A 27495-nucleotide genomic window follows, 5' to 3' on the forward strand; every position below is an offset into this window, starting at 1 on the left:
CAACAGGCTTTAGGCACGTGTTTCCATAGAGCACATTTTGTATAATATGAGATTATCCTAATAATCAAATATAAAACTCTCAGAAAAATGTGCCCACTATTGTTATTTATGGTGCAAGGTTTTGTGTGGAGAATAGTTGTAGTTGTAATGTGGCATGACAAACAGCAGTTGGTGCCACTGTCCAAACATGTCCCAGGTCACTGAGACCGGTCAGAAAACCCATAAAGAAGAACATAAGAAGAGCAATGGCGTCCCACTTCAGCGGTGTTTTACAACTAACAGACTTGGATGATTTCATCACACCATCTCAGGTACTCACTGTGTATTTACTCTATAGCTAATTTAGTAATGTATGCGCACTCTAGCAAACACATGTCTAATCCTCGTAGTGTTATAGCTACTTAAACATAAAACTGTTTCACCTTATCTCAGGATGTGAGGCGGTGGTAGTGCTGTTTGTTTTTACTTGTCATTGTGACTAAGCTAGAAAACGGCTGAGCTGGTTAAACGTTATTGGTTACTAAAATTATACAAACAGGGTACTTTACTTTACCTTCAAGGCTACTTACCATTTACTGAAGCTGTCATAACTAAAACAACATTTATTATAGGAACAAAATCGGTTTTACATTGAGGCAACAATGTTTGTTATTCTTAGGTTGAGAGTGACATCACAGCATATCATCAAGTCTATATTTATTGAGTCTCAGTTATTGTTAGTGGACAGACTTTGAAATTACTTGGACGCACTAGCTCACACTCCACTATATATTATAATAACAAAGAGAAAGCATATAAATAGTAATAAATTCTAATTAAATAGCAAAAAATAGCAAGAGACTGATATCAAATAAGGCATAATTATATTTATGTTGTGCTTTTTCACAGGAATGTGTCAAACCTGTGAAAGTTGAAAAGAAACAAGGAAAATCTGTGGCCAAAATCCAAATAGAAGATGATGGCAGTTATATCCAGGTTAATCAGGTATGTGAGTAGAGGTCTAGGTGGAGATATTGTATAATGTTAAAACAATTTTTTTTGTTACTAATTTAGATTTTGTGTTCTCTGTTGATGTGTTTCTGATTATTTGCTGTAGGATGGTGGGAAACGAAAGCTAGAGAGAGCCAAGATCACACTCAATGATTGTTTGGCCTGCAGTGGTTGTATCACTTCAGCTGAGAGTGTCCTTATTACACAGCAAAGCCATGAGGAGCTTTTCAAGGTGCTTCGCAACAACAAGGTATACATGCTGAATTTCATGTGTATGCTGTCACTATGATGTAAAGTTATTGTTTAGGTCAGTGTAACTATACGCAGATGTCTTCCTTCATTAAACAGATCAATGAAAAAGAACAGAAAGTGGTTGTGGTGTCTGTGTCACCACAGTCGAGGGCCTCCCTCGCTGCACACTATGGCCTCAGCAGTAGTGAGACGGGCAGAAGACTTACTACATTCCTGAAAAAACTAGGTAGTAATGTGTACTTTCTAATAATTTACAAAAAACTCAAGTCAAAAGACTTAAATAATGGATGTGTTCCAGGAGTACACCATGTATTTGACACTAGCTTTAGTCGGACATTCAGTCTTCTGGAGAGTCAGAAAGAGTTTGTGGAGCGCTTCCAGAGAAAGGAACAGGATTGTAAAGCGCTGCCTATGCTGACGTCTGCATGTCCAGGTATTGCATGATTAGGTTAATTTGCTAAACATTTTCTTTTATTGGTATTTTTCAAATGTACATGTCTTTTGCTTTGATTAGGATGGATTTGTTATGCTGAAAAGACACATGGAGAGTTTATTCTTCCATACATTAGTTCTACTCGGTCGCCTCAGCAGATGATGGGATCGCTAGTTAAATGTTATTTTGCCGAACAACAGGTGTTTCTTATGACCTTGTTATACATATAAATATACATTTATGCATTCACACATTTTAATAATTATCTTTGTTTCTACCAGGGGCTAAGTCCTCAGCAGATATACCATGTGACAGTCATGCCATGCTTTGATAAGAAACTTGAGGCTTCAAGACCAGATTTCTACCTAACAAAAGATGAGACCCGAGAAGTTGATTGTGTTATTACTTCAGGTCACTAGTTTTCCTTTTAATCTTCACTCAAAATTAGTCAAATAAACATTTGTAAATGTTTTATTGTTTCCTATAGGTGAGGTTCTGAAAATGCTGGAAGAGGAAAATGTAAGTTTAAATGATGTGACACCTACGGCACTTGATGTTCTGTAAGTTTTGGGTACTTCAAAATTGCATTTACTTTAAAATATTACTGAAATATGTTTCAATGTATGTTTGCACAGGTTCAATAATGTGAGTGGGAATGAGTACTTGAGTCATGCGGGTGGTAGCTCTGGGGGTTACCTCCATCATGTTTTTATTAATGCTGCTAAACAGCTGTTTGGAGAAGAGATTAAGGAGCTCACATACAAGACCCTTAGGTAAGTCTGAGTGAAAGAGACTTGTAATATATAATGATCTGTAACTGACAAAAGAAATTCCCTGCACAGAAATAAAGACTTCCAGGAGATAACTCTGGAAAGAAATGGTGTTGTCTTGTTGTCATTTGCCTCAGCTTATGGTTTTCGAAATATTCAGAATCTTGTACAAAAACTCAAAAGAGGCAAATCACCATATCACTTTGTTGAAGTCATGGCTTGTCCCTCAGGTGAGAATTATATACTATACAAACTTCAAGCCTGAAATGATAATTACACATAATTAAGTCCAATTGTTTTTCAAACTTCTATTAATAAACATATTTCAGGTTGCATCAATGGTGGTGGACAAGTGAAACCTTCATCAGGTCAAAATCCAAAGGAGCTTCTACCAAAAAGTGGATGAGCTCTACAAAGCAGACATTACAGTGGTGCCAGAGGATGACACGCGTGTGTCTGACCTGTATGAAACATGGCTGCAGAGTGTAGGCAGCGAAAGAGCCAGGGAGCTGCTCCACACACAGTACCACACAGTAGAGAAGATGACCAATGGACTCACCATGAAGTGGTGAACTAACTACACCTGTCTGAATCTGATCTGAAACATGTATGTAACATATGTAACCAATAATATGCATTTGTATTTCGGAGGGGACCAGGTGAGATCTTGACTAAGATCACACAAATGTCCATTTTTGAGAATTTGTCTGAATATTTTTGTGTCATGTATTTATGATGAAAAGAAAAACTAAATTATATATTTTGAATAAAGGTATTATAAAGGTAATACAGAACTTCATTAACAGCGCAGACTATAATTTACACAAGTGGTGTAATTTTAATACATAAAAGAAATCTGTTAACTTCAATAGACAACAAATACATTGGGTAAAATGAATACGTACTGAAAACATGGTTTACATCAAATAACAAATCAAAATATGTGTATCTTATAAGAATCATCTTGATCATTTTAGACAGACGTGGGGGACCAATCTCAATAATTCATATAAGCATCTTATAAATGTAATTTACAAGATGACAATAGTTGCACACAACCCTTCGAGTGGTTAGAAAAATGACAGCACAGCACTTGTCCACAGGTTTGTGTCTTGCTGAATCAGATCATAAATTATATTGCTATTTAAAGTCATTAAAGTATTTGTCAAGGTCTGAGAAGTCCCCACTCCAAAGCCAACATTGCATGAGGAGGCAATCTTTCCTTTGGCTTTTTAAAATTGTCTTTCTCCTTGCGCAGAACCCTCAAAACCTCTATGGGATCTGTCTTTCCTGTGAACTTTTGCACTCCCTCCTCTCTGTTCAAAAAGGTTTAAGACATTTTACTAATGCATTTGGTTCATTTAAGTTAGTGTGATAAGACACTACTCACGAAAGACGGAGAAAAGGGTTATAATCAAATTCATCCATTAGAGTTGAAGGCACAGTGGGTTTGTCATCATCATCTCTTGCCTGTTAGAATAAAAATAACATTAAATAAAAAGTTTTCATATAGGCTATGCAGACAGACATACCCTGGCCCAGCTCAACATTTCTTTGACTTTCTCATTTTCGGGCTCCACTAACATGGCAAACTTCAAATTCTTTATGGTGTATTCATGCCCACAAAAGACTTTCTACAACACAATACAGACAGAAGAAGCGCATTGTACAAATGATCAATAGTCAGTGCCTTCATTGTGATGTTTACTCATGAGTCAGTCTCTGGTTGAGGTCACCTTACCGTATTCTGTGGAAGAGAACCCAGCACTTGTGTTAAGTTATGATACATTTGCTCAGCTGTTCCTTCACAGAAACGTCCACACCCTCCAATAAACAGCGTATCTCCTAAATAAAAGGCATGAAAAAGACTCAATAAAAACAATTATTTCATTTAGCTTATAAGCAGTTTTTCTAGTGTGCTACCTCTAAAGACAGACCTGTAAACACTGCTGGGGCATCAGTGCACTCATCCTCCCAGACAAAGTAACACATATGACCAGAGGTATGGCAGGGAGTGAAGAGGCACCTGACATTAATAGAGCTGAACTGCAAAAGGGAATTAAATGAGAGTGCTTTTATTCTTGTACTACATAAACATGGTGCATAGTACAGTTACCTTGAGTTCCTGAGTGTTGGACACTTTATCTGTGAGACCACCGATACGGTCATCTCCTCCATATACCTTCAGATCTGGAATCTCTTTCACAAGAGCTTCATTTCCTCTGGCATGGTCCCTGAGTGTTACAAACAAGAATCCTTAAAGCACTATTAAAGGTTTATTCTGGGATATTAATAAAATAAACTAACCAGTGATGATGTGTAGTGAGAACAGCTGTCAGAGTCAAGCCCTCCCTCTTCACAATTTCTAGTAGCTTCAAAGAGAGAAAGAAAGATGTAAATTAATGTTTAATTTATCCTATATAATTCTATTGTTGAATGGGTTCATGCAATTATCAGAGCCCACTAATGTAATGGTAGATAAATGTTGTAATTACAGTGTGAAAGCAGCCCTTACCCTGTGGGGGACAGCTGGATCCACTGCCAGAGCCAGTTTACTCTCCTCCTCTATGACCAGATACATGTAGTTGTCCTCCAAAATAGAAATCACCTTTACCTTCATGGCACCAATCTCAAACGCATGTGCACAGTTGCACACGGCCCTTTGGGAAGATGTTCGATTGGTTTTTGATTATTGTTATTGTATACTACACTAAAGCAGCTCGGCAGTTTGTCAGTATTGCCATCATATCATTCAGTCAATTACAGAACTGAAGCAACCAAAAGCTCGACAACAGGAAGTAAAACAGCACGTTTTGCCCTAGTCATGAAATGCACATATCCATAAACACTAACCTTATGCAGAAAGATGCGCGCCTGTCTGTATACACGCAGTGATTGTCTTACATTTCGGCTCTCTCGCTCTGTTGTGCTTATGGTTGTGATGAAGGAAGTTAGAGCGACACCATCAAACCCAGGCATTTTTAATCGAATCAGACACATCAAACCGCACCACTTTATTTTGAGTATCACGTTTACAGGAAACGTTACTATGTCCCAAATACTCAGTTATATACAAAAATATATTAAGACTTAAGTTTTTTTTTTTTTCAATGATGACTCCTTCCTCTCCGTGGCTTGTGTGAGTGTCTATTTATAACTGCTGCACATGTCCACACTTCTGGAAAATAAAATACCTAACATAAAATCGAATTTAAATTTTACATGTACATCAACACTGTTTAAAGGAAATGGGCTTTACAAAGCAGAATCAGACATGTCAACACATTATATTTTACACATTATATATAATTTGTCAACATCATCTCTGTATTGTTTTAAGATTATAGTCTAAAGACTTGCATAAAAATCACTTTGTACACCTATTTTCATACTGTATAGATCGAACATGAAACTAATGGACTGCATACTGAAAACTATCAATGGCAATTAATAACTAATAAACCTTCTTGCAGAGCAGATGATGTTAACAGTGTATGTAAAGTACAATTGTCCGATTATCACTCTTTAGGGACACGGAAAGAGTCCTTCTCTTTACGAAGACTTCTCATGGTTTCCACTGGACTTGTTTGTTTAACATGATCCTGCACAGTCTTCTCTCTTCAAGGATTGAGGCAGAGAAAGATTAAAAAAAAAAAAAAAAATTATATATATATATATATATATATATATATATATATATATAAAATATATAAAATAAATAAATAAATAACATCTTGTACGTACTTGACTCTCATGAAAGGGTTAAAAGTGAATTCATCAGCCAGAGTAGAAGGGATGGTGGGTTCACCTTTGTCGCATTTCTCCTACAGAAAATTTAAAACACAAAACAATACAAGTCTGTATATTTAAGTTAACTGATGAAAACCACTTGACTGGTAGCATGCATGACACCATACACATACTTTCGCCCATGCAAGTTTTTCCCGAATAACGTCATTGTCTGGTTCCACGTGGCGTGCAAATTTCAAATTGTTGACAGTGTACTCATGACCACAGTAGACACGCTGGAACAAAAACAGTTTTTCTGTGCAACATTTTATGTTAAAATGTAAAAGAACAGAAAACGTTAAATTACAGTTTCTGGAGGGAGGGATCCAAGAATGTCAATCAAAGCTCTGTACATTTGCTCTGCTGTTCCTTCAAAAAATTTACCACAACCAGCAACAAACAAAGTGTCACCTGCAAACAAGGATAAAAATAAATTCATTTAGGATCAGTATCTGTTTAGATAACTCTTCGTTAGTTACTGTGACATACCGGTGAAAACGGCAGGTGGGTCGCTACTGTTTTCTTTGGTCACATAGTAGCATACATGACCTGTAGTGTGGCATGGTGTATGGAGACATTTAATATGAAGAGATCCAATCTGAAAAAGAAAAACATGCAACAAAGGACTTCCTGCAAGAGCATTTGTAGAATGTGTTAAACAAGGATATTTTACTTTAAAATTGTGAGAATCTGGAACTTTCTTTGTAATTGCATCAACCCTGTCGTCGGCTCCATAGACCCTGAGACCTGGCATCAACTTCACCATTTTCTCATTACCACCCGCGTGGTCCCTGTAAAGAGTGTGATGCTTTGACTATCATTATAGTTATACAATTACACAGGAATTACCACACATTTGCAACCAATAAAGTCTGAATAATTCAGATGATTTATGAATACTGTGTGTATAACCAATGCAAATGTCATCTGACAAGTGATAGTAATATCATGTAACTTCTCTAATAAGGAAGATAAATATTTAATTGGTACAGCACACAATTGTGTTGGAATTTAAAGATAAGGAGATATGTATTCTATTCATCACTATTAATGTTATGAGTTAACCCTACCAATGGTGATGTGTGGTCAAAACAGTTGTGAGCTTAACGCCATGTTTTCTGACAGCTTCCACAACCTGTAAAAGCAGCATGTGAATGGGAAATATGTTTGAGCTGAGTTAAATTAATTAAATTAAAGAAGATGAATAAACAAAGAAATACAGCAAAATAATACCTTTATAGGCTCAGCCGGGTCGACAATGGCAGCCTCTCTTGTGTCTGGGTCTATAAGCAGGTACATGTAGTTGTCGGAAAGTGCTGGAATTAGTTCAACCTTCATATTTGCTTGTTCCACCAGAGAGCTTTTCCTGACAACAGTGTGAAGCAGAGCAGCTGACTGGGCCTGGACTTCAAATGGGGCTTCAACAGAAAAAAGCAAACTTAAGAATATGACCAATGACAGCGTCACAAATCAGTTAGCTTCGCTAATGACATAAATCCTGATGCAGTCCAACTAACTCTAAATAACCAAATGCTGACAAAGAATGACTCAGCTAAATCAGTATTCTTCTGATGACAGCCTCGCCGCAATGTGCTTTCCAAAAGGTAAACACGCCATCAATGGTGTCTAACATAAACAATGTGCTCAGTATGGTAAGATAAACGTGTATTCACTGAGCTACGTACCAAATTTCAAGGCTGTCGCGGCTCCTACCAGAGTGCATGCACTCCTTACCAGTGTCTTCAATAACATAACAGTTCCAATACTCTTATCATATCATTAAAACCAGAAAAGTTCGGTTTTGGTGCAGTGGTTCCGCCTCCGCCTACTTTTCAACTTTAACCTTCCAGACTCCACCAATCAAAACCGGGGGTGTGATTTGAGAAGGCGAGAAAAGCATTCTTCAGAGCAATTTACTACACCAGAGTGTTTATCAGAACACGTAAACACATTATTATCAGTTTTCTGATAGATTACAAGCAATATAATATATCCTTTGCGTTTACGCATAAAAGTATTTTGTCCCTTTACGCGTACCGTAGGTTATTCTAGTTGACTATGTGGGAGTGTATCATGGGTATGGGTCAAAGTTTGATTTGACAGGAGCAGACTGCTTTAGAGTGACATAAATTGACAGTGAACTACAATGGCAGCAAGAAATATAAGTAGATTTTGGGAATGGGGCAGGAAAATAATTTGCGTTGGACGAAACTATGCAGATCATGCCAAGGAGCTGAAAAATGCCATTCCTACGGAGCCCGTGCTTTTTTTGAAGCCGCCGACAGCCTACGTAAGAGAGGGATCTCCCATCCTAGTCCCACTGTACACCAGCAACTTGCACCATGAAGTGGAACTTGGGGTGGTCATAGGCAAAGGGGGCACGAGCATCCTTCAGTCTGACGCTATGGACCACGTGGCGGGATATGCCTTATGCTTGGACATGACAGCCAGAGACATCCAGGACGAGTGCAAGTCCAAAGGTCTGCCCTGGACCATGGCCAAGGCTTTCAACACGTCCTGCCCAGTCAGTGAGTTCATCCCCAAGGAAAACATCCCGGATCCTTCAAAGGTCAAACTGTGGCTCAAGGTGAACGACCAGCTGCGGCAGAGCGGCTGTACGTCACAAATGATCTTTTCCATCCCATACCTCATCAGCTATATCAGCGACTTCATCAGCCTGGAAGAAGGAGACCTCATCTTGACTGGAACCCCCAAAGGCGTCTCCGCTGTGCAGGAGTATGACGAGCTGCAGGCCGGAATAGAGGATGTTCTGACCATGTCTTTTAAAGTAAACAGACAAGGACAATGATCAAACCAACCAAAACTGTGTAGTACTCTAAAGAATATGACGGGGCTGAGCTGAGGCTCCAATATAAATTTGTAAATCTCTATATGGTACTGTCACTTGGTGTCCCGCAGGTGGCAGCAGTCGCTCAGGTCTTCTGTCCCCTCCGACTTCTACTGTGCAACTGTTCTACTGTTACCCCAGCCTAATATTGTATCACTTTCATTGTTCGGCTGGACTTTTGTTTCAAGGTGTTTTGTACAATGTGAAAAGTACTGCACAAAATAATTAAAGAAAATACTATTTCAGTATTTTGTTGGAAACAATTTTGTCATGTCACAATTTAAGTGGTGGCCGTGAGTGTTTTTAGTCATAATAATTCACTGAATTAATTAGTTTAACAAACTCAAGCCACATTCTTGTAAGACAGTTGAGCATCTGCCCCTGGTTCCATTTCAGTTCTCCCACAGGCCTCTCTGTTTTCAGGATCAATCAGAGCCTCCATCAGCCTGTCCCGGGCCAGTCTGGTGTAACTTGAGTGTGTGTACATCATCTCCCCACACCTGAAGGCACGTTATCTCTGGGATTCACACAGCACTCATGCCCCGGTCCTGAAGGCGCCCTGGGCTCATGGTGTCCATCACTGAAACAGGTATGACAGTTCAATTGGATGAGGTATCAAGGGAGATGGGTGGACTCTCACACCAATCATCCCGTGAGAATATCATATTTTTTCAATGATGCATATTGTCTCATTGAGCCTGCCTTTACAATAGCTTCAAAGCTCTACCTTAGCACTGGCATAGTGATCTCCACAGTAAGTAGTTTGTTGTCACCACACAGGCCTGGGAGGGTGACACTTTGAAGGCTATGATGTCACTCGAAATCAAAACGCTGAAACTAAGCCAAGCTTGGATAGAGTAGGCATCCTTTTCATGAACACTGTACATTTTATACTCTCACTAATCCCAGCAAAGAGTTCCAGACAAGACTTCCGACAAAAGAGAGAGCGAGAAGTAGGAAAATGAGACATGTTTCACCTTCTTTGGTGTGTTTTATGTGACCTGTAGCACTATGACAAGACTGGTTTATAGCCATGGGCTCAAACCATCTTCTTTGAGGCTACTAGGTCAAATCCTTGGTTTGTTTTGGAAAAAGCATACTTGACACATTTCTCTGAGTAACAAAATACTATGGGGTGACTCTTGTACACAGTTTCTTATAAATAAAAGAACTTAGACTTTGTAGAACTGCTGTTCTATTTACGCTTTGGCCTACTATCACAAAAGGTTCCAGATGTTTATAACCCGAGCAGAACTGGATCTATTGCAAATGAAAAGTAACCATGCATGAAGACCTGACTGCAGTGTGTTAATGTTTAATTTGAAGATGCAGGTGGAAAGTCAACATAGCTAATGTTCCATGAAAAATAATGTGTGTAAGTGTTAATTTAGAGTTTTAGTGATTTGAATTTAAAGGACTCACAAATTTAAGTAAAATTTTGCAATTTTTCATTTGAGTCCTGAAATCATAACCTAATTTGGCCAAGTGCTTTGAAATATAATCAGTTTTTTAAAGTTCCTATAATAAATCCCATGTCCTTGAAAGTTTCCCACTCACATTGTATAGAATTATTCCATGCAATTGAAAAATCCCTTGTACCCAAATTACTTTCCCATCAATTAGCCTTGGAGTCAGGACTTAACGGCGTACAGTGAGGCCCCAACCGCAGAAGAGCAAGAGAGAAATCCCCGAGCATTACTTTCCTGAATTATTGTCGGAGACTGTGGTTTGGGTGAAAAATGTAGGAACCATCTTCATCTTGTGGCAAACCACTTTTAACACTGTAATCCTCACTCCTTTATCTCCTTGGTCCCTATCCTTCAGCACAGCACTGGCTCCCTCCCTCCAAATGTTTCCCATTACTTTGCCATGTGCTTGTTTTTTCCCTAAATAACAGCCACCTCACCAAACTCTCATCACCTCTAATCTCACAAATTACCAGTGGCCCTGTAATACCATCCTCGTTGGGCCATTTTCACTCAAGCAAACAAATCCACCATGAGGAATTGATGGTATGGCCTGAAATTGTGGTTTGAAATGTTCGGAAACTGCTTTTAGAGTAAAGGTAAACAAATGACTATTCCCAGTAAGAGGAGATTTACAAACTTAAGTAACCTGTAATTATAAATAATGTTCAAAATGTTAACTTTTTATTTTAAATCCTGCATATAATTTAGGATATGTTACTAAGTATTAGGCTGGGTTGGGCAATACTAACGAAAAATGAATCTTAACATTTGGAGTGTTTTTTGACACCCAACAGAAAAAAGATAAAACATGCCTATAAACATATAAGACTGTGAGATTCAGGTGTTTTTAGGGCTTAATTTAGGACTGCTTTACCCACAACATTCAGAAATATTCCTCCATACCAGGTTTATAACAAGTTTGTTCCATTTGTATTATAAATGCCCAATATTCAAAATTCTGCGTACTATTCTGCAATTTGCATAAACTCCACAAAGCTTCATAATCACTCCTTTAAACCTAAGGTGGTGTAATAATAACAGCCTTCATTATTAACACAAATGGCACATATTTTGCCTTGTTTTACTTATGTCTGTGTATGGTTTCCATCCACATTTATTCTCACATCACTGTAGTGTGTTATGCGACAACTTGAGATCAAAGTTGGTGCTCTGCTTGTTTAATGACCCATAGTGACTGGGCTGTCCTGACACAGTCAAACCAACACTTTCACCATATGGCAGACTCGAGTCTTTAGTCTGTTAATGGCAGCTATCAGAATAACTGGTAATAGCAAGTCATAAAAGTAGTCACAGATGAAGTGAGACGAGCGCTGTTACGTTTTAGTGTGGTTCACGCCAGACATATTAAATCAGGCTTGAAAATCTTAAAGCAATACCAAACAGGAAGAGGGCTGTGATGATCTTGAAGAGTTTTACGCAACTGGTACTCTACAAAATTCCTATGTCTAATGTATTCAAAGAAGGCTCTCTCTAAGTTTGCCGACATCTTTTTATAATATATATAATTATAGGCTGTGGTGAATGCATGTGGTGGTCCTATGTGGAAACAGTGAGAGGAAAAGATTGTGAGAACCAACCAACTGTGCATCATTCAATTATAATAAAGAGCTTCAGCAAAGGTTTGTAAAACTAAAATGAGGTATTTTCTCAAATTCATAAAATACAGTATAAAACATTGACTTTTGATTACAGAAAAATCTCAAAAGTACTGAAACTATTGCTATTGCTCTATTGCTGCAGTTAAATAATCTGAAATGACAATGACATTTTTGATAAGAAAACTTTATCCACAGTATGTTTTATCATAACAATACTATACACACATAATCAAAAATATATTGTGCAACATTCATTTGCATATGAATGGCTCCAAATTATAATCACAGGTCATAAAGAATGCACCAGTATATACAAAACGCTCTATGATTTAACAATGTACACTTGAGGTAACAATGGTGTAAAGTAAAGGCCATTTCAGTCAAAAAATATAGGGTGGTTTGAGTAATACTGTTAACAGCAAAAATAGTGGTTTGCAGTTGCGTCATTGTCTTGTCGATGGTCACTTTGTAATAAATACACAAAAATACAAAATCATTTTACAGCTTAAGACATATGGGTATTGTGGTAGATCATAATATACATATGGTCTTGTTCAATGTATATCTCCTCAGAGTGTATGAGGAAAAATGGTCAGGATTTGGTCATGCTATGAGGCCAGATGGCTTTGTCAAACAATCTCCAAAACTGCTGATCTTGTAAGATTTGCCTTTGCTGGACAATGTCAATTTCCAGCTAATTTGTGCTGTGTTCAGTTCCGCTCTCTATGTCCCTGAGAACACTGGTCACTTATGAATGAACCCTGAATGTAAATATGTTGATCACCATCAGTCCCATCCAAAGTTCTGTTTGCTCATTTCGTAGAACAGTTGGTTGTACGGTCTGTAGAAGTCTCTAAGTCTTTGTAGCACCTCAGTAGGGATGTCAGGATGGGGTCTGCCTTTTGACTTGCCCAGACAGCGAGGCCTACTGCTCCCCTCAGGCTTCTTGAGACATGGGAAGCCCTTGGTCTCATTGAAATAAAAATGTTTGTCCGACACAACTCTCTTGAGACCTAGAAAGTCCTGCACCCGCCCCATCTCCCCAGCCGGGTCAGACACTAGCCTCTCTCCGCTCACAAAGAGAAAGAGATCACGGGGAAAGTGCTGGAGCCAGTGGTCCATGTGTTTGGCATACAGGCCGATCCGCACTGCGCTCCATGTGGTGTCAATCTCTGAGCTGGAGTTGTTCTTAAAGGCCAGGCTCTGGAATGAGGGGAGTCCCGGGTTCTTGGTCAAAGTTTGGGTGTAGTCTGATATGGCTCTGGTGACAGGGTCCCGCACCACCACAATGAGCTTGGTCTGACAGTTCATGGAGCAGATGCGAGCTGGCGCTTCTTTAGTGACAAAGTAGCTAGGGGTCTTCTCCATGGTGATCTGCCCATCCAGTGTCCTAGGCATCAAGTTCCTGAATGAGAAAAAATAGACATGTAATAGGAAATAAATGTACAATAGAATATGTGTCTATTAAAGTTGCACTGTGTAACTTTTCTAGTAGGGGGTCTGCCACAAGCTTATTTCCATGGAGATGATATTGCTTTACCCGAAAGGTTTCACAGTATGGCATTAAACTTACCTATGTTGCATTTATTCAATTGCATGTGTATTACTGCTCAGAAATACTATGGAAAATATACATTCCTACAGTGAGCTCACCTCTCCACAGATCTAACCTGTGACTTGGCCTGGAGGCATTATGGGCTTGTCTCCTTAAAATTAAGTTTAATGCTATACTTTGGGACATTCTAGAAAAAGCAATAACATCTCAATGAAGACAAGCAGCAGGCAGACCCTCCACCAGGAAGTTACACAGTGCACCTTTAACTAAGATCTTATTAGTTTAGTTTAAAAGTCTAAGGACAGGTTTTCATTGTATAAAGTCATTATTGTACTTGTTGTGAAATAGTATCAGTGTGATATTGTATAACCAAAAACTTATGGTGCTATTTATTTGCCTTGTAAATGCAAACTATTTATTTACTAGAGTGAGAAATATTCTGTATCCTTTCCTGGTGCCCTATGTCACTCTAAAGGTTTGCACCCCCCAACAGTCCACTCACAATAGGCCTAAAGAGTCACAGCCACAAAACCTCAACAGTCTCTTAACACCTCAGCCTCTTTTCCTATAATAGCAAAGCACTCCCCCTCACCACCTTTACCAGACAACCCCATCACAGACTAGATACTGATCTCAGTAGTTGAGAACTTTCTTAATTACGAGTATTAAAAACTACTCACAACCAGGAAAGCATAAGAACAAACTACAAGAGGAAAGCAAAACAGACATGTTTTAGACGCCAGGAATGAAACCTGCAACCCACAACAAGGCAGGCATCACAAACCACTGTGTGGCAGCCACATTTAGTGTTTTGAGCTGAAACTGTGTAACAGACCTGTGGTATATCTGGATTTTGTACATGACAAGCGAATAATAGACACAGTTAATTAAGTGCCAGTTCTGTAGTTAATTTGCCAAACACAGTTTACAGTGTCTTACTGGAAACAAAAGCTTTAAAGTGGTTTCCTTAAAATAAACACAGTATAAGCCTGTGTATTTTTCAATTGTCAATGAACAGAAAACCTCTACAGAAAAGTGGAAGATTTATGGATGAATATGGATCATAAGTGTTACCAGTAATATTCTGCATATATCATGTACAAGGTCACGGCTCAAAGGTTTATTTGCACAAATGGAAACGAATGGACATGCACTTGACTTGACTCACTCACTTAAAAAATTAGGAGAAATCTGGATTTCAGTCAGACAGCATTGGGGCAAATGTTTTATAGTTGTATTGTGTGAGTGAAGCAGGCCTGAAGAAGCTGATAAAAATAGTTTTATAGAGCATTAGGCGGTGGTTTAGTGTGATTTTAACTGACTGGACTAAGTCTGAGGTTTAAGTCAGAGATCATTATAGGCCAGATTCAAACTCATAAAATGTATTTTAGCTCTGAGAAAATCTTGTTTTCAAATTATAAACATTTGGGAAAGGAGTTTACTTGGCTTAGCAAACATACAAACCTCCCAAGTATGAACTGCTTGTAGTCAGTGAGTGTGAGCATTGGTATTATCCAGTCATATCACTCATACTTGAATTAATGAACTTTGTATTCTAAAACATTTGATTTACTGCTTGTTGGTTATAAGTTTAGAACTTCAATAGGCAGGTATCACAAGTTATTATTAAGAAATATTTAAATCATTGATGTCCAAATCAAAGACATTCAGGAGTAAATTTTGAGTTGCCCATTTATTTAAAACTAAGACTTCTCAATTCACCACATTAAATGATCCCTATAATAAAGACTTTTAATTGATTTATAACAAAGTAAAAGAGGTCCAAATGGCCTACCCTTGCCTGCCTGTCTAATCGATGTGTCTGTCTCGATGACTGATCATTCACTGCTCTGCATAGGTGTGTATGGGTGTCATCTCCTCCATGTAAAGTCCCTTCCTGAGTGCCACTTGAGTAAATGACTATGACTTGGCTCCTATACTCATGAATACTTAATGAGCTGTGTCCGTGTTGGTCCCTATCGCGCTCATCAGTCTGCCTCATCACCAGATAATCAATACCAGTTATTTTCACTCATAAATCTGAGGTGTCAAGTCAGGAGTAAACAGATCGACCATGATTTATAACATGTCATTTCTGTCATTGTTTGTGGATGTGTTTATTGCCTGTAGATAGAAGAGGGAAGTACCTAAGAATTTACATGTTTTAAAGGGCCCATATTACGGTATTTTCTGACCTATGGAGTTGTGCTTTGTTTCATTCACACATGTTAAACACACAAACTGTGCATATTTCAGGTGAATTCTTCTCTCAGACAGAAAACACCCTGTTCCAACTTGTGATGTCATGTGGTAATACAGGATGTGCTCCACTGTGTTTTCAAACTAACTTTCACTTTGGACAAATTCAGCCCTGCAATTGCCAATATCTACTAAACAAAAGGTAAAAGGCAGTTTGTGATAAGCAAGGATGCCATCAGGCCAAGTTACAAATCATATCTGTGGAGAGGTGACCCCACTCATAGTGTGAAAGCAAGTGGAATAAGTTTAAGACATTTGATTAATGTTTATAGAAACGGCATGTCAAATCAGATGTCTGGCAGAAGGGATTGACACTATGAGGCAAAACCAACCAAGCTGAGAATTCAAGGTTCAAGGTTATTTGTCATTCAAGCACGTGAGAGAAACACATGACAGAATGAAATTTGTTCCTCAAGACTAAAAAACTAAACTAGAAAAGCACTCAGAGAGCGCAGACCTCCGCCAAGGACTACCCCCATTTTTTATATAAATTGCGATAAAATCAGTCTTCTGAATCAGATCCGGATCAGCCTTTGGAATATGAAAGAGGATCCCATTGTCCATCCCTGAGTCAAATTTCATGGGGTTTGGTCAATAATTAACTGAGATATTGAGAAACAAAATTTTTGGCCCCATTTACCACAATGTTAACTAAAATTTCAAAGTGATCCAGAATCCAGGATTTCTTCCAGATCACCCCCAAAATGAAATCAGTTCTTCCTTTTCACATTTCCAACAAATCCTGAGTCCATAACTTTTTGAGTTATCTTGCTAACAGACAAACAAACAAACAAACAAACAAACAAACGCTGGCAAAAACATAACCTCCTTGGCGGAGGTAATAAGCAATATTAAAAGATACATTATGAACATTTAGCAGTTCCAATAGACAAGTACAAGTAAAACGTGTGACAAGACAGAGTGGTGGCCTAAGTAGGAAGCAGTGTGCACTGGCCAAAAGTCTGAGAGTCACAGGAAAAGAGCTGGACTTCAGCTGAGATCTTCAGCCTCAATGTCTCCTCCTGGCTCATGCAGATTTGTTTTATTTAAAGAAGTTTTTCATAAATTGTGGGAATAGCAGTAGAATTAAGGGTAATAGGGTTTATCGTTTGGGTTACTGTTAATGTTGAGTTCGCAAACTCACAAGAATCCATCTTAGACTGTGGAGTGGACCAATCGCAAAGCAGCATTGAGGTTTGTGCGGATTTGAGCATACTAACTATGTGTTTGTGCAGAAGGTAAGAGCTTTGTGCATTTGTGAACATTGAAACCTGTGCTTTTCTCTCAGTTGTATGCAACAAATAATTTCAATATTGTGGTGCTTCGACCAATCAGATTCAAATATTTGTCATGGCAGTTTGTGTTTTCTGATCACCATTCCAGATTGATAATCTGTAGAACTCAATTCAGAGTGACACACATACCAGTTGGATCAGAATCAGGTTATATTTGGAGCAGGTTCTTGAGTTTTTATCCTTCCTCTTTGAGTTTTATTCGTGCTGCATTCGGATGTTTTGGATTTAGCCATACGCACTTTGGCAAGCCTCACTGACAGGCCACATTAGCGCGGAACTCCCTGCTGTTTAAGGGATGTAGCTCTTTTCCTCCCTGAACAGTGGTAGCGCCTATTACACCACTGATATGGTCTCAGCTGCCGGTATCAAAAGATTAAATGGTAAATTTTGGGAATGAGGCCACAAGACTTCCTGCCTGTAAGAATACTGTATAGGTGGTTTAAGAGGAGTAATATACATCCCCTGGAGAGTTAAATCTAAGGCAACTCTCCAGCTAAGTCAAGATGGCTGTGTAATAAAAAGGTATTTTCAGGAGAATATGGAAATGATTTGCAGTGATTAAGGTAGAGAGAAATACTGCATAAAGATATAAGCAAGTGATCCACAGGCAAAGCTGGGTTGTGTAATGGACCTGTGAAGAAGGTAATGCTTGTTATGATACAAAAATCTCAGAGTATACACTAGGGCTGTACATTGTAAATTGTAATAAATTAACAATAATGAACAATTATTGGTCAAATTAATAAAAAATAAAAAAAAGAAAAAAGTTCTGTTCTAAATAATGTGGACAAGCCTTTGCTGGAGATTTATGGCCAATAGTCGATAAGCAGATATCAACCAGCTGATATATTGGTCTATCAAGAGTGAATACGTTTGGCAACTAATCATGTAAAACTGAAGAAGCCTCTTCAATGAGTGGAGAAAAGTATTCATGCATTCATTCAAATGCTTCAAATAATTGTGATATAGAACTGATCGTAATGCCATAGTACACAGGAGTTGCAGACAATTGGTAATGCTATATGTCTATTATTGTTGCGTTCACAGTTTAGTGCGGTTGGTGCACTGACAAAAGTTCTACAGAAGGTCAATGGTGTCAAAGCGATACATAGCGCTGATGACAAAGAGATCATTATTGTGGGTGGGAGTGAAGCACAGAGCCATACTCAGTCGCCATACTGTCTCACGGCGCTGGTCTAAAAAGAAACGGCAGTAACAGTAGTAGCCTCAATGTATCACAGCAATTAACTTGTTAAGAGCAAGTGTCCCCTGAGGTCAGACTTGAACTTGGCTAACAAAATAATAAACATACACTTCAAAAGCCTCGGTATTTAAATGTCACACTTAATCCAAACTATACACATCAACCTGTCTGGACTCCTGTTCCATAAACCAAACCCTTTTCTTTATTGAGAGCAAGTGGACCCTCCTGAGAAACCACATGACTGACAGAACTAATGTTGCCACCTACAGAATACATTTTGTCTGGCATTTTTACTTTTAATAATAATGTAAAATTGTGAAGGAATGGGGGCGGTTTGCAACAGGAGGTTAAATCTAAAAGAGCATTACATTTTGTTCTTTTGAGGTTACAGGATGCACCCGGGTAATTATTCATTATTTAATAGGCAGTTTATCAGCTGAATCACTCATTAGTTAAATATTTGAGGTTTTATTTAATCTTATGTTACCGTGTCTTTTTAATAGTTTTATTTCTTCAGCAACATTGATTAAGAAGCACTATATGTAAACATTGCATTTAGCACGAAAACCTGGCATACAGAATAAATTATTAGTACATAGCAGGAACTAGTTGTGAAACGATTACTCAAGGTAGATGTGTAGAACTTGTGGGCTATATGATGTGAAAAAAGCACATATTACCAATTACTTTTATCCAAAGTAATCATCTTTTAGTACAGATTTTGAGATTTTTTTTCCCCCACAATAAAGACTGTACAACTAAAAGGAAATGAGAGATTAAGACCCAAACATGTGCATGTCTATAGGTGGTAGCACATGCGTGTGGGCAGGACTGCAGCCTATTTCACTGATGGGGAAATTTGTATGTGGTGCATGAGGTCTATCTTAACGAGGACCTCCAACAGGAAGTGAGGTCACTGATGCTTGCTAATAACTTTTAAGAGTTCACATTAGAAAAAAATTAGCAGCAGGTCCCATGTGGAAGTTTACTGTGAATGAGAGTGTTGTTGTATAAGTGCTATTATTATCTTAGTATACAGTTCTACTCCTACACCTCAGTTTACTTATATGTGACCAGTAGAATAGTCTAATATTAAAGATAATTACTGAACCTAATTACTCATTTAAATCAGAAGTTCATATCCATATTCAATGCAAAAATATCATTCTGAAATAAAACATGTTTTATTCAGTGTAAGCATGTCTGTGGGGATTATACAATTTTATTTAGGTGAAAACAGCACATGCACTTTCTCCATTGTACTAAAGTGTGGCATGACTGAAAGCTCAGAAAATACTATACCCGCCCCAGTGTGGACCACAATGCACCTTAAATTATTTTAATTCCCACCACATGGGGTGTGAGTGTGGGCCTTTGCCAATGAACACCACCAGAGCCCAACTCCAGCCAAAGCACTATTAAGGCACACAGTAAGCCAACATTTCAAGAGACCACTTCCTGATCTGTTACACCAATCAGAACCTTTCGCCTCTGGCTTTAGGCTGAACAGCACAAGGTGTTGCTCTCCTCCTGGAAATGTGTGCTCTGCAATATCGTCCATTTTCCACATTTCAACTGTCACAGACACTGCCACATTTGAAATATGTGGAAAAGGAAAAATTTGCAGAAACGGCCAAAGTAATTTGATAAGAAAATAGACAACTTTTTTAATAATGTGTTTTTATGTAGTAAATATGGGTAAAAATAGTTGACTTTTAGATTCTGGTGTTTGTTGTCAGTTTGTATATTTGGTAGATCTAACATTTGCTTCCTATGGCTGATTGATTAACTTGAAGAGTGTACAAAATTAAACTTATCTCCAAAATTTTAAAGGTGCTCTATATGTAACTTATGTAACTTAACATATTCTATTGGTTTTAGTGAGAAGGCTCTCCTCTCCACAGATCTTGGCCCAGTGGCCTCAACTTGCTTTTTGCCATTCCAGGCAAAACATTCACACCTTAATAGAAACAAACAGGTAGGAGAACCTGAAAATCTACATTTTCTTTTCTAACTAAATTAACATAAATCTATTTCTTTTTAAGTTCATTGACAAGCCATTAAAGGACCCACAATATTAATGGGAATCCAATTGTACACGGTCTTTGGTGGAATAGTTCTAGGTCAGCAAATTGACAAGAGTGTAAAATATTGAATTAAATTAAAAACCATAACAGAATGGGAAAAGCCATTAGTTTAATTATATTTCCACTTTGCTGTAGTAGCAAAAGGTACTGCACAAGACTGAACAAAATGTGTGCATTTAAACATCAACTTCAAACAGAAGAGAGAAAACATAAGCAAGCTCTTCCAAAACCACATAATGGCGACAGGGCCGTGACAGTCCGGGCCATTGTGCCATGGAAAGCCAAAGTTTGGGAGTCTTCTGCGGTCTCCTCTTTAGTCCCACATGAAACCCATCAGTCTAGTCAGTGCACTTAGAGCCATAAAACAGCACACAAAATCATTACATCTTCACTGAGATCATTTTGGTGCGCTATTTGTGGTTTTTCCATTCCCGTAATGAGAATTTAGGCACACACATGCAAACAAGACAACACAACAGATAAAAAGGGCAGAGAAAGGGAACCACTCACCAGTGATAACTTTAATTGTAAAGATATGTCTAGTGTTTCAATTGCAGAGATGACTAGAGTTGTCACAAACTGTACAAGTACGAATAATGTTACTTCAAAATAATATTGTTCAAGTAGAAGTACGCAGAAGGACGTAGAAGTACATGTACTTCTACTGTAGTGGTCCAAGCAGTCAAGTCAGGTTAGAGTAAAAATGTATTACTCAAGTAAGAGTAGCTTAAGGAGTACTGCTGGGATGTAACATCTGATTATAATTTAATATAATTTGAAGGACAAAACATTAAATAATGCACAAAATCAGTTTTTTTTTTAAATTGAATTGGGAAAGGTACAAATGTAACTGAGTACTACCCAAATGTGTTCAATTGCTCCAAAAATACATGTTTTCCAAATAACATTTTTTGGTAAGATGAAAATCTCGTGTGCATTCTCAAGAAATGTGCCTGGAAAGATCAGGTCTGCTGTTGGTATTTATGAAACAGAGACATGCTGCGTCGAGGGGAACAAAAGAGGAACATGGGTTCATTAAAGAAGAAAGAGGAGGATGTGGTGAGGATGAGGGGCAGCTCATGTGGTAAAGGGGAGACAAGTGGAGAAGATAAGGCCCAGAAGCGCGTGTGTGTATGTGTGTATGTGTGTGTGTGTATGTGTGAGTGCATGTGTGTGCCTGCACGCACGTGTGTGTATGTGTGTGTGTGCGTGTGTGTGTATGTGTGTGTGTATGTGTATGTGTGAGTGCATGTGTGTGCCTGCACGCACGTGTGTGTATGTGTGTGTGTGCGTGTGTGTGTATGTGTGTGTGTGATTTAGCATGCTAAAATTAACAGTGAGTGCTTCCATGTGTCCGTATGCTAGCACTTAAGATACAGCTAAGGGCTTAGGCTGATTAAATTACAGTTTCAGGGTCCTCTGTCAAGCCCTTGTTTGCCAAAGACCTAACCTGCCACACGCTGCTCAAGTTTATGGCGCGGTGTAGTGGTGCAGCTTATATTAGGCATAACAATATGACCCCCTGCATTGTAAGCCATAACATGGGCTAGACTTTAGACCATGTCTTATGCATTGTGCATGCCTTTGCATGCATTTTAGAACAAACATTTTTAAGTATTAAAGTTAGCTTGCCAGACACTCTCAAACTGTATATACACAATGTCTGGTTTTACCATGCACCAACCCCCTTGTCTTGTAGCCTAAATGGGCAGAGCTGGTCTTCGTCAAAATTATAGACAATTTTTCAGAAAAAAAAAAAGATTTGTGATCCAAATACATAATTCACAAGGCGAGAATGTGCACAGGCTTGTTCTCCTGACCCTTAACCTTTCTGGCTGCTTCAAACTGCTTTTAAAGACAGATTTACACAGTAGCCCAATAATCATCATCACCAAGTGTAATATATTTAATAGTACATTTTAGATGCTCTCTGCATTTGTGGAATATAACATTATTAAAAATAAACCTTTATCCCAAATGTCTGCCTTGCACTAAACAGTTTTTGTGGGTTTCAAGTGATCACAATTATTGCAAATTAAGATACTTTTTGAATGGGCAAAACTCCTCAAAAAGTAGTTCAAATAATGATGCCTCTGAAAATACTGAGGCCTATAGCTTTATTAGACTACTGCTCTGACATCCACTTGTTTCATAATTGGTTAAGTTATCTCATAAGAAATATCATGGAATAAATACGTTTTTGCCAATAAAAATATATGTATTTGAGTTTACTCACACCATGAACCCTGGACGTGGAATACTACTACTACTACTACTACTACTACTACTAATAATAATAATAATAATAATAATAATAATAAATAGACAGCTCGAATTTTTATTGATCTTCGTTCCCATAAAAGTACTGAAAATTATCTTTAAAAACTAAACACAGCCAAGTCGCGGACGACATTGCGTTAAAGCAATTTTGGTAAAAGGCTTTGTTGAATTTTTACCTGTTGATATAGTCGTATAGATAACATAAATCAGATAATAACCTTACTTGTAGGTTACCATAAAAAACATTGTGCGTACCTGTACCAATCTAGTCCTTTGTCGTAAAATCTGTCAAAGAAGTGCGGCTCTGCGCCCACGGCTCTCACGTCCGGGTGAATGCGCAGAAACTCCAGTAGTGCCCGGGTGCCACCTTTCTTCACGCCGATGATGATCGCCTGTGGGAACCGCTTAATCCCAAACGTGTTGGACACCGGGATGCTGTTGCTTGGCTGCGAGTGTCCGACTGCGTCCACCTGCTGAGCGCTGGTGCTGTTGTGCGCTTCAGGGAAGACACGAGGCGATAATTCATCTGCAAAATCATAGTCCATGAAGTTGTCCTGTCGGTACAAAGTCCTGGGGGCAGAATCACACAGTCCACTGAGGCAATAGAAGAAATAGGAGCAGATTAGGAGCATGGTAAAGAACAAGGACGCTTTGGACAGCACCTTGCCAAAGTTGAACCTGCCTCTGCATCCGCTACATCCCATGAGTTGATTTCCTGCTCGGAGCCAAAGAGCCAAAACAGCATGCTTCTTGTTTCTCCTCCAGTGATCACAATGCAATCAAAAATATTCAGCCAAGAACCTGTTGCGTAAAAGCGCGCCAATGAGAAGAGAGGTAGCACAGAAACCAGCGTGGATCTTCATTATCAAACGTGAACATTTGTGTTTCACAGAACTGTTCTGTGCGCTCTGAGCTACTCACCAATCTTTCATCCAAGGTTGCGCTCTCCTACGCTCTTTCCTAAAGTCTCCACCCTTCCGCGTCCAGCTATAGGACAAACATGTCTCATGGGAGGATAAACTTACTTCACTCACGCTGTCAGGTCATTCCTAAAACTTGAAATTTTACCCCAAAGGCCATTGGTAGACTTTTAACAAATTGTAATAACTGCAAATAGCCTATAGGGTTTTATATATCCGTGCATATCATACAAAACAATGTTGAGTCAAAGCATAACTTGAGCACTCTTTGTGGACACTAGATTTTACAAATGTATGCAGCCACAGTGAAATCATCTTGGCCCTTTGAACTTTTATAATAGATGATGCTATGTGACAGTGAGAAGCCCCGGGGATGTCGACATAAAACCTAATACTGAACTAGTGCCCCCAACATCATGGCTTACCTTTGACAATAAGCCTATGTCATCTCCACAGGAAGGATCTGCACTTTGTAAGCCGATATTAAGTTACCACATAGCTAAAAAATGATTGAAGCAGTTTAAAAAGTTGAGATAGAAAAAGTGCCAAATGAGGTATCTTGAGGCAAGATTTTGTCACAGGGTGATGGCAGATTAATTCAGTGCCTTGACCTCCTGTGTCTACAAAAACGGACACACACAGACCACCATAGTCAAATAAATCTTGACTTTTACCAAAAATCTTATAGTTTAGGGGCAAGTCCATTTCTCAAAATATAATACAGTAGGCACAGAGATTTAAAAAAAAAAATAGCATAGACAAAATTCTTAAAAAACATCAAACAAAACTTGAGATATTAGAAAGATTAAATGTTTCAATGCTCAAGCAGCATGTGTTGGCACTGATAAATTCACAGCTTTTGGAATGGACTCCAGCTTTGGGGGCGTCTGGAGTCATGATGAGGCTGAGATTTTAATTTGGCCTGTGTTTTCATCAGATATTTTATTTGCTTTTCCCTTCACACTAATTGCTGTGTTTGGAGTCATGCTGACAGGTATGGCCCAAATATAAACAGTCAGATTAGGTAAACAAATATAAGAGGAATGCAAGCTGTGAACCAGACCAGACTGTTGTAATTGCTGCACTTGTAGTAGCATATTCCTGCAACTATGGGTCCTAAGGCGAGATGCAATTTATCAACATGTACAAGAATGCCGGAAAAAGTCCATAACTCCACTGGGCAGTCTAATTTGTTAATCACAAAATGACTACAATACAGTTCTCTTGCTTAAAGTGTGTATGACAGATTTTAGGATTCTCTAGTTTTGACTTCATTTGGTGGGATTATAACTATTGTAAACATAAAGAGAGTTCAATCAAGAAGCAATTTGTGAAGAAAAGTTGAAAAATGTGTTGAAAATTACAGGAAGTAGAGAGTTCTAAACATACTGATGACACTAGGGAGAGTTCTATCCAAAAGTTATCCACATTTTATACATTACGTTAGAGTTTTGCCAGGTAACAGTCACGATTTTACAACCAGGTAGTAAAATTTTAAACCTAAAAAACGGCCAAGTTGGGAAAACGAATGTGATAGTTTCTGCAGAAATCTTAAATGTAATGATCTTAACTGTGTTTTAGTAAAATGAGTAGTCTAACCTCATAGGCACTTTATCATAAACTACATTATCAAAAGATGGATTCTGCTCATGCACCTTAATCAGAATACACATCCTTTCGTGTGCAGGTGTGTTGCTAAATATTTCCATTGCTAGAGGCCTGTTCAGATGCATACATGTGTCTGCCATTACTGCAAATTACAAATAGCCAACTCCACAACGTTCCGCTCTTATTTAGTCATTTCCACCACAAGGAAGAAACTGTCGGCCAAATAACCCTCATCCTCAATTAGCTATAGAGATACACATTTAGTTGGGATCTCTACCCCGTGTCATCAGTGTTTACTGCAAATTAACGACATATAAACTTTGCTTTCCCTACTGTTTGGAATCATTTATGTGAGTTTTGTAGGGAAATTCGTATTTATTTTAAGATTGACTCATTGTGGTTATTAGTACAAAGGCTCATCCAAGAACAAGCAGATTATTGCTCTAATCTTAGCTTCTGAAGTGCAGAGCTTTTGAAGAGACAAAGGACTTTTCGTTAACATGTAAGATACCCAGTGGCCCTCAGGTAGCTCAGCACAAAAGCCAGCAACAAAGCGAGACCTGTAAGCCCCACCCTGCACCTAAATCTCTCCAACTCTTCATGTAATTCTCTAAGAATGATAGATGGATTGCTGGTCGAAAGCAAAGCCTATTTTCCAGTATGATTTAGTTCCAGAGTGCTTCCTGTTCTCCTCCCACTCCCTGGCCCACTCGACCTGACTTAAGCACAGGTGTAGCCCCTGCTTTTTGAAAAAACAACCCTACAGCACTCAGCTTTATGTTATTTCCTGTCTTATCATAACTTTTAAGTAATGTTGAAAATGTTGCTTTGATAATTTGTTGAGACATGTAAGTTAAAAACTAGACCTGCTTAAAAACCTCTCCCTCTCCAGACATGCTTTAATTGAGAAAAAAGTGGCAGAAAATAATATTCAAAATACTAAGTAAGTAAAGGTTCTAAAATGGTACATAACACAGTTCAAAAATGTAAAGTAGAAAGTCCAGATATCTGCTCTTTTTTGCTGTTAGGCTGCTTTGTTATTACACAACACATTTTTTTTTTCCATTTTCCTTAAAAATTTGACACTACTTAAAGGTGCCCTATAATTTCTCTGGTGGAAGGCCCATCACCTGCTTGTTTAATGATGATATCACCTGATTGTCTCCAACAACAGATAAACTTAAAGGTATGGGGGAACATTCCAGGCAAGGCAGAACCATCTACACAAAGACAAGCAGGTGGTGCTTGTCCACCAGAAAAGTAACATAATCCACTTTAATGTACTTTTAAATATATATATATATTTTTTTACCTTCAACCACTGATTGAAACTTCTTTCAACTTTTTTTTTGGAGCTTTCCTTTTGTCTATGCAAATAAGCATTCATGTGTTGGCTGAGTCGGTCTACCTAGACCCATTCCCTTTCTTGACCCAAATGAGAGACTGCTAAATTTCTCTTATACGATTGTGTTATGTGGGTAAATTCTGAACAAGAAGGGTTGCTCTTCCCACAAAGTTAATGTTTACTATGAGTATTCTAAACTATATATAATTATTCCAGGTGACCACAAAACCTGAACTAGTTACTCTTACATGTTATAAAACATTATTCTCAAAATTCAGGAACTTTACAGAAAATTTAGTAAGAAAATGAACCCCTTGAAATGAAGCATCTCATTTTCAAGGGATGGAGTATGGGTCAGAGCAATAGCCATGTGTCCACTTACATAACTTTAGGGAAGTTTCACATATTTCACATACAAACACAAGCCCATGTGAGCACCGTAGACCAGCTGCACACAATCTTTTTCAAAGTGTCTTTCATCTGTGCAATAAAAACCTCAAATGCCTTCCCAGAAGCAAGCCTGTACAGGAGTCACATGTGTGTTTTTACCTTTATTTACCTTCTCTGGGTGCATTATTGGAGTAGAGCATATAGGCCAGAGGGAATGAAAATGAATGGGAATCACAAGCCACAAAAATGCCTTACTTTGGCTAATCTACGGCTGTGTGGTGACAAGTGGGCTCTGCCATTCAGCTTGTCCATGTTCTGGGCGAGTATGTTGGCTGTGGGATGGGTTGCTGCAGACAGTGAGAAATAAGACAGAAAGTGAATG

General features: G+C 38.4%; 5 protein-coding genes across 8 annotated transcripts; 2 read left to right on the forward strand and 3 right to left on the reverse strand.

Annotated features, from left to right (window-relative positions):
• The first annotated feature begins 165 nt into the window (after positions 1–165).
• narfl (nuclear prelamin A recognition factor-like) lies at positions 166–3244 on the forward strand. Its single transcript, XM_020934423.2, is given in 12 exon segments — positions 166–311; positions 889–984; positions 1097–1240; positions 1339–1468; positions 1541–1675; positions 1757–1875; positions 1957–2086; positions 2163–2235; positions 2311–2448; positions 2518–2675; positions 2775–2836; positions 2838–3244. Coding segments are annotated over 12 exon segments (1431 nt in total). The 5' UTR covers positions 166–245; the 3' UTR covers positions 3018–3244.
• A 14-nt stretch (positions 3245–3258) lies between these two features.
• hagh (hydroxyacylglutathione hydrolase) lies at positions 3259–5431 on the reverse strand. Of its 3 annotated transcripts, XM_020934894.2 has the most exons (9): positions 5299–5431; positions 4961–5105; positions 4753–4817; positions 4562–4679; positions 4383–4491; positions 4187–4290; positions 3978–4079; positions 3836–3915; positions 3259–3761 (listed from the first exon to the last, which is right to left on the reverse strand). In XM_020934894.2, the coding sequence occupies exons 2-9, from the start codon at positions 5063–5065 to the stop codon at positions 3611–3613; spliced, it is 834 nt and encodes a 277-aa protein (XP_020790553.1). In that variant the 5' UTR covers positions 5066–5105; positions 5299–5431; the 3' UTR covers positions 3259–3610. The 3 variants fall into 3 exon arrangements, with proteins under 3 accessions (XP_020790553.1, XP_055008329.1, XP_055008330.1); XM_055152354.1 differs by lacking the exon at positions 5299–5431 and having other exon boundaries at positions 4961–5273; XM_055152355.1 differs by lacking the exons at positions 3978–4079; positions 5299–5431 and having other exon boundaries at positions 4961–5273.
• On the reverse strand, positions 5424–8079 carry LOC110167940 (hydroxyacylglutathione hydrolase, mitochondrial). The gene is made up of 9 exons (XM_020933347.2): positions 7920–8079; positions 7468–7652; positions 7305–7369; positions 6908–7025; positions 6724–6832; positions 6542–6645; positions 6369–6470; positions 6190–6269; positions 5424–6063 (listed from the first exon to the last, which is right to left on the reverse strand). Exons 1-9 carry the CDS (start codon positions 7984–7986, stop codon positions 5964–5966), a joined length of 930 nt encoding a protein of 309 aa, XP_020789006.1. The 5' UTR covers positions 7987–8079; the 3' UTR covers positions 5424–5963.
• A 64-nt stretch (positions 8080–8143) lies between these two features.
• Positions 8144–9330, forward strand: fahd1 (fumarylacetoacetate hydrolase domain containing 1). Its single transcript, XM_020934679.2, has one exon. It carries the CDS (start codon positions 8381–8383, stop codon positions 9041–9043), a length of 663 nt encoding a protein of 220 aa, XP_020790338.1. The 5' UTR covers positions 8144–8380; the 3' UTR covers positions 9044–9330.
• A 3006-nt stretch (positions 9331–12336) lies between these two features.
• Positions 12337–27437, reverse strand: LOC110167995 (heparan sulfate glucosamine 3-O-sulfotransferase 6). 2 transcript variants are annotated; one of them, XM_055152352.1, is made up of 4 exons: positions 27369–27437; positions 23772–23854; positions 23106–23651; positions 12337–13575 (listed from the first exon to the last, which is right to left on the reverse strand). In XM_055152352.1, the coding sequence occupies exons 3-4, from the start codon at positions 23552–23554 to the stop codon at positions 12957–12959; spliced, it is 1068 nt and encodes a 355-aa protein (XP_055008327.1). In that variant the 5' UTR covers positions 23555–23651; positions 23772–23854; positions 27369–27437; the 3' UTR covers positions 12337–12956. The 2 variants fall into 2 exon arrangements, with proteins under 2 accessions (XP_055008327.1, XP_020789072.1); XM_020933413.2 differs by lacking the exon at positions 27369–27437 and having other exon boundaries at positions 23772–24129.
• Positions 27438–27495: the final 58 nt, after the last annotated feature.

The sequence above is a fragment of the Boleophthalmus pectinirostris genome, unplaced genomic scaffold (assembly GCF_026225935.1).
Source record: "Boleophthalmus pectinirostris isolate CB_2022bp ecotype Guang Dong unplaced genomic scaffold, ASM2622593v1 HiC_scaffold_17, whole genome shotgun sequence".
Lineage (NCBI taxonomy): Eukaryota > Metazoa > Chordata > Actinopteri > Gobiiformes > Gobiidae > Boleophthalmus > Boleophthalmus pectinirostris.